The sequence below is a fragment of the Volvox carteri genome (assembly GCF_000143455.1).
Source record: "Volvox carteri f. nagariensis unplaced genomic scaffold VOLCAscaffold_89, whole genome shotgun sequence".
Classification (NCBI taxonomy): Eukaryota; Viridiplantae; Chlorophyta; class Chlorophyceae; order Chlamydomonadales; family Volvocaceae; genus Volvox; species Volvox carteri.
Window position 1 is genome coordinate 50,750 of NW_003307632.1, and position 6,611 is coordinate 57,360.

A 6,611-nucleotide genomic window follows, 5' to 3' on the forward strand; every position below is an offset into this window, starting at 1 on the left:
TTTGAGCGAGGCAGGGAGGGAGAAGTGGGGACGGACGGAGTCAAGCTTCAAAAGCAAACAACAGATGGAGGCAAGCACACACACCCCGCTCACGTAACACTGCCCCCCCTCCCCCGCTGTGCAAAACCCCTCCAATGCAGGACTCCTTCCCTCTCCCCTCCCCCCCGCAGTGCCCCCCCGTCCCTACCAGGTGCTTCTCCTTGTGCAGGTAGGCCAGGGCCCTCAGGATCTTGGAGGTCATCTTGGACAGCACGTTCTCGGGGATGCGGCCAACCTGAGTGAGTGTATGTATGTATGTATGTATGTGTAGTGGTGGGATGAGGGTGCAGGGTAGCGGTGGGGGGTGGGGATTTCCTCGTTTGCATGTATCTGTACCTATATATGTGTGTCCATGTGTGTGTGTTTGCAAGTATGTATGTGTGATGCCCGTCGCCTCGCGACCCACCCCCGACCTCCTCGAGATGTTCTCCTCCCTCCTACCCCCTACCCCTCTACCCCCCCTACCTTCGCCAGCACATCCGCCAGCGACCCCCCGTCCACATACTCGAGCACTATGGAGATCTGGCCGCTCTCCGGCACGTGGTACGCCCCGTAGAAGGACACCAGCCCCGGCACGTTGCTGGGGGCGTCACACAGCGCCTTCAGGTCGTTGATCATCTGGTGCCGCGTCTCCTGGAGAGAGGGGGGGGGACGGGGAGGGAGAGGCAGAGCGTGTGTTGGTGTGTTTTGGAAATCGGGGGGAAAGGGGAGGGACCGGGTTTGGGAGGGACCTCGCATGCTGAAGAGACGGTGCATGCGGGGTCGGTGTGTTTTGCAGGGGACCGGGGTCCCGTTAGCTCCCCACCACCCGGGGGGGGGTTCCCGGGTACAGGGGGTATAAATCCCCTCTTCCTCCTACGGACACGGAAAACACATTTCCCCCCTTTCCCCCAAAGTCGGCCGCCAGCAACGACCAGCAGACCAACACCGCTGCCGCACCAAGGCGCCCCTCTCTACGTTGTGTGTTTGCCTACGTGCTGCCGCCGTACAGGGCGGGGGAGGGGGAAGGCGATTGACACTGCGGGGCTCTGCTGCCCGCGACGGGGCCCTTCTTCTTCTCCTCCCTTCCCCCGGCCGCAGAGGAGAGAGATGCGGCTTCATAACATGAGATGAATGTCATGTGAAGCCCATGTCGAGCCGCCTAGTACATTCGCAGCCGCCTAGACCCACTGACCCCCACTGACCCCTCACCCGTTCAAACACATTAATCTTCTTCACCGCCACGAACTTGTTTTCCCGTACTAAGAAACCCTTGTACACCTGAGCAGCAGCAGCAGCAGTTTTCATCATGAGTAGGAAGAGGGGAGAGGGGAGAAATCACGGAGGGAGCACAAAAATACACATACACACTCTCTCACACGCGGGAGGGGGAGGGAGGGGAGCTACCCCGCGAGCGAAGAAAGGTTTATGTGGGCGGGTGTACCCGGAAGGGGAAGCAAAAGACGGTGACGCATGTGATTTGCAGCCCCCAATACACGTACAGCCCTTCGCAGGCAGGGTCCACAAATGACCCCATGCTAAGCTAAACTAACCAAAGCGAAAGTGACCCAATCGCGGGAAACTGGGCCAACTCTGTGGCCTTGTGGATATATTTCCAGGGGGCCCAGGGGTCATATGAGCTTTCGCACTTCTTGGCGGAGGAACGTGTTTTCGGAAAATTCACAGATTGGTTATGCAGATTGACTTTCGAGGCAAAGCGCAATTTTCCTACATATCAAAAAATGCGGCAAAGCACCCCAAACCCTATCTATGTTGTTGAGCCCGGATGGAGGACTGTGACTCCACCCGGCGGTTATTTACAACGGCCGAGCTGTACGACACCAGCGCAAGGGGAAAACGACAAAGGTTTCATTTTTTCCTTGCCCTCCCGTGCTGCCATGATAATCGGGCACCATGTGCCAACCCTGGGCGCTTACAATGCTGCTTGCTCCCTGGCCCAGCTTCTTAATGATGCGGATGTCCTTTTCTGAAATCTTTGGGGTAGGGAGAAAGGCAAAGGGGAGGGACAGCGGGGTAAGACGACAGAGGTGGAAATGTGCTGCCCAGCGAAACACCCTTGCCTTATAGAACACGCCTTCATTCTTCAGACGCATTCCCTCCGCCGTGAACGACACGGGGTTGTGTGACTGCGTCAGCACCGTGAGCGAGTCATCGCTTATTCGAATGCTCTCCTGCAGTGTAAGCACAGGTGATGGAAAGGTTCAAAGGTGGGCTCCTGATGACTACCCTCGAAGCGCTAATTAAGTTACTAACAAAGTTTGTGGTATGTTGGACCGGCTCGGGCTCCACATTGATGGCCAACGCAAGTTTCGGTGGCATTCTGACCGTTTGTGATAAGCCTGCCGATTCAAACCTATATCAAGTGCTACTTAGCAGGCACGAAACTCCGGGACTCAACGCCCCAAGGTTGTCATCAACACGCAAGTACCAAGGCATATCATCAAAACATATCGGAGGAGCTAGTAATGAAGTAATAAATACTTGACTGCTTTGTCTAAGTGCTTCAATGCCTGATTCCATAGCTACATTCGTACTTTCAATGCGAAATGTCAACGGTATTGACGTCCAACCGAAATGCATTGTGCATTGCCATAATTTGCCAAAATGTTTCGCTGATCATCATAGATCAACTTCTTACAGCTGAATAATATGAGGCATTCGTAAGTGGATGAAGCCAACTCATGACGAGGACATAGGCGGGATACCGGTAAAAAAAACTCTGCTGCAATAACATATTTGTAGGATGTCCTCTAACATTTACGGGGGCGGTAAGAATTGCTTATATCAAAGGCTGCGCAAGCTTGCAATCGGCTAACCAGCTAAACGCGAATGGCGTCCTGTCGCTGCAGATGAGGTCAATGCTCTGGTGTTGGACTTAGGAACACACAGTTGCAAAGCGGGTTACGCGGGAGATGACACACCCAAGGCGGTTTTTCCGTCGGTAAGTGCGTTAGTCGGTACTGAGCGCCTCCGAGCACACCAGTTGCGCTCTCCAGCAGCCTCCCCCGTCGTACGCAACATAGCGTGTTCGTTAAAATTTCAGATGGTGGGGATTCATCCCGGTGCCAACGGCTCCATGGAGGTGGACGGGCCCAACGCCGGTCGGCGGCTCTCGGTGGGCTACCAGGCCCTCAGCGGCAAGCAGCTGGGCATGGAGGTGAGGGCGGGGTAGGAGAGGACAATAGCAGGACATAAGAGGTCTCCAGGGGGCCTGTCCAACCTGTAGGAGTGCTCTAGAGCCCACTCCTGCACAACCAATAAAGGGACTGCGACTGCAATTCCGGGGGGGGCGGGATTGCAGTGCAAGCCAGCAGTGTTGCAGAGGCTTAGGGGTTAGCTGCAGGGAAGGCGCATATGGGGGTGGGGGCCCCCATACCTCGCCACGTCATTGGAATTGAAACTTGTCTTCAACAGGCGCTGGCCAACAGCTGCTGATAGAGGGTAACAAGGGATATATTCTTGCTCCACTTGCTCCAGACTGCCAGGGGGACTGCACAACTCCCACACAGCCATCAGACCATGTTCAGCTGTACGTCAGTCAGTCGATGTCCGTCGAGGCAGTGTCGTGTCCTGCTCTCTTGGCTTTGTGCCACTAGGTGCCCAAGGGACTCTTTTTAAGCATGGGGATAAGACCGACCATTAGGGGTTGGCGGCGTCGTAGTGTGCTGCTGCTGTTGATGTTGCTCCACGTGGCTCTAAGGTATATGAGGCGGTTTGGGTCATTGTTTGTTGGTGGCCAGCTGCTGGGTCCTGCTCCCTCCCGCCCTCTCCTCCTGGGTTGAGGTGTTGAGGTGACCGAGGTGCCGTCGATTTGGTGACGGTTGAAGCACTTATGGTGTCACATGCTTACAATTGTGTGTATTTGTATTTGTGTGTTTGTGGGAAGAAGGGAGGGAGAAAGAGAGAAAGAGCGACACGGGCGCTGTCGATGTCTCTGTGTCGGTGTGTCACCTGTGCCCCAGGTGATGTCCCCCTTCGGTGCGGACGATCTGTACGGCGATTGGGACATGGTGGAGGCAGTCTACAACCACGCGCTCAGGTGCGGGCTAACGTCATACCAAGTTACAAGTTTTGCACATACACACACGCACATGCAGGGACGCCCCGAAAAGCCTGAGGGGGGCCCCCAAAAGGACGGAAATACCGATGTTGACATATGTCCAATTCGCAATGCTGTTGCTGTTCTTGTTAGTGTTGTTTTGTCCTTAAGAAGAGCCTTCCCCCCCTGTGCCCCCCCGCGCCACATTACCTCCTCTCACGGTTGGGTGCATGTGGCGGGGTGGTTTTGGTGTAGCAGTCTGTGATTACAAATGGCCCATCCATCCTTTACCTTTCCTTACGTAACTGGCATGTGAAACAACGCCCCTTTCCATCCCCTCGCGGACTGGATGGGGGACACCCGTCCCTCGGGTTCGACGCCTCCGCCAATGATCGCTCTCAGAGATCGTCTGGGTGTGCGGCCCGAGGAGTTTGCGCTCATGCTCGCGGAGCCCACCCACAATACCCGGGGCTCCCGGGAGCGGCTGGTAGAGCTGGTGTTCGAAACGTTCCAGGCACCTGCCATGTTCGTGGCCAAGAACGCCATGCTCAGCGCCTTTGCCACCGCCAGGCAGACCTCGCTGGTTGTGGATGTAGGATATCGGGCGGCAACAGGTGGGTGGTGCAGGAGCGTTCGCGCTCGCGGGTGGGGAGTTTGGTGACGGCCTTGAAACGTAACACGGGCGCACTTGGCTGTAGTTTGTTGCATTAAGGTACCTGTCGAATGTCCTTTTTCTTGAAGTGAATTGATGCTATCTTGCAGCCGTGTCAAGGTTTTGGTTACTTGAGCAAGAGGTGACTGGCTACTGCTGGCGTAACAACTGCAGTATAAGCTGTAGTAGTATATAGTTATAAGTATAAACTGCATCAACATTCTAATGTGAAGGATAAATTCATTCAAAAGTCTCCTCAGCTACCTGGCATTGCAAGTTGTATGTTACATATGGACAGAGATGTGGCGCGAAAAAACTCATGCCTCCGCGAACAGCACCCAACCGATTCCTGAACGTCAGCAATCCGTCATTACAAACGTCTTAGATAAGAAGCTTCTCAATAGAACCCTGCAAAGGAAAAGAGTGTGCGGCGCCGTTATGCCTAAGAATTCACAAAGATAATCACGAATACCAACGCACAACAAAATAAAAGTTTATATCAACTGACCTTGAGGTTTTGAATTTGCGGCTTGAGCTGGCTGCCCTCGTTAGTCGTTACGGAGGCTGCAATAACCTTTAAAACAGGAGGGCCCAGGCAATATGTCAACACCCTTTATCAGTGAATGCAAAGATTGAACTTCTGCCACTTACCGGCCTTGAGACGCCGCAGGCACGGCCGAGACCCGCCTTGCTCGGAACGAACACATAGGGCACATTCTTGTCTTCCGCAAGGAGAGGGAGATGAAGAAGAATTTCAATAGGTTCTGTGTCCGCCGCCATGACGACGAATTCAGAAATTCCACGGTTGAGCGTCTTCGTCGCTGCGCAGGACGCATGAAACCTAACTGAGGATGGCGGCTTTTTGACGCGTTCTCAAAACTTCTTACCCTCGTTGGCTCCTTTTTTCAGCTGCTTGTAGTTGGCGGCTTGCTGGACGATATCGAGAATTGTGTTGGTCAGCTGGGCATCGGCCAGCGGATAGGCCTTCGGGTTCACAGCCTCACTCATCGTATAACCGGATCACAGGCTGATCACTACCCCTTAGGCAATGAACAGATGTATAGTCAAGAGTTAGCTAAAGCGGCATGTAGGAACTTTTTGGTTTGGGCGGCGCGGTCATTAATAATGTCAGCGCCCTCTTGGCGGGCCTTGCGTTCGGTTTGCCGTTGACCGGCAACGCAATGCACCGAAAGTGCACGGTTCGCATCTGCATCCTTTTCAACATACATGTTTTCGTGGTTGCATCTTTTTCTTTTTAATGCGCTCATGCGCTGTCCCTTTCTCCTTCTTCTTCCTTTACATTCGCAGCGGCGGCCGTACAGGACGGTTACGTGCTTCAGAAGACTGTCACGCGGACTCCTCTCGCTGGCCAGCTCCTGAACCACGCCGCACAGGCGGTAGCGGATGCGAAGTACACGCCCCTTCGCCCGCGCTTCGCATTCAAGCGCCAGGAGACGAACCCCGGCGAGTTCCAGGTGAGGCGGTCTTTAGGACGACAAGCAGGAGGAGGGGGGGGGAGGGAAGGAGGATTGAGAAGCCGGGGGGAAAAGGTGGGGAAGGTGTAGGGGATGAGGAAAAAAATCGCTCTGCTCCTGAATCGTCGACAAGATAGCTGCTAGAATAATCATATGTAGTTTCATCAAGGACCACAAGGGGGGGGGTAACCATAACCACTGGGGGCCCCAGGATAGCCACTGGCCCCTTCCGACCCCTTCCCCCTAACCCCCTTCAGACCGCCCCGAGGAGGGTCCTCAGTTCACATCACCCTTCACCGCCACTCACTGCGGCTATGTGCCCCCTGGTGACCATCCTTGACGCCCACACACACAACCCACCCACCGCACCCGACCCACTAACCTCCCTCCCCTCCCTCCCTCCCCA

At 54.9% G+C, this 6,611-nt stretch overlaps 2 protein-coding genes across 2 annotated transcripts in view; one reads left to right on the forward strand and one right to left on the reverse strand.

Annotated features, from left to right (window-relative positions):
* Window positions 1-2,358, reverse strand: part of mapkk1 (mitogen-activated protein kinase) — a gene marked incomplete at both ends in the record, with an annotated part of 7,154 nt that extends 4,796 nt beyond the window's left edge. Inside the window, 6 exons of the mRNA XM_002958240.1 lie at window positions 188-274; window positions 505-672; window positions 1,231-1,299; window positions 1,956-2,012; window positions 2,094-2,210; window positions 2,314-2,358. Coding sequence (XP_002958286.1) covers window positions 188-274; window positions 505-672; window positions 1,231-1,299; window positions 1,956-2,012; window positions 2,094-2,210; window positions 2,314-2,358 — 543 coding nt within the window. The remainder of the gene's footprint in view (window positions 1-187; window positions 275-504; window positions 673-1,230; window positions 1,300-1,955; window positions 2,013-2,093; window positions 2,211-2,313) is intronic.
* A 529-nt stretch (window positions 2,359-2,887) lies between these two features.
* Window positions 2,888-6,611, forward strand: part of arp4 (actin-related protein Arp4) — a gene marked incomplete at both ends in the record, with an annotated part of 6,735 nt that continues 3,011 nt past the window's right edge. Inside the window, 5 exons of the mRNA XM_002958215.1 lie at window positions 2,888-2,996; window positions 3,063-3,196; window positions 4,002-4,078; window positions 4,481-4,692; window positions 6,039-6,205. Coding sequence (XP_002958261.1) covers window positions 2,888-2,996; window positions 3,063-3,196; window positions 4,002-4,078; window positions 4,481-4,692; window positions 6,039-6,205 — 699 coding nt within the window. The remainder of the gene's footprint in view (window positions 2,997-3,062; window positions 3,197-4,001; window positions 4,079-4,480; window positions 4,693-6,038; window positions 6,206-6,611) is intronic.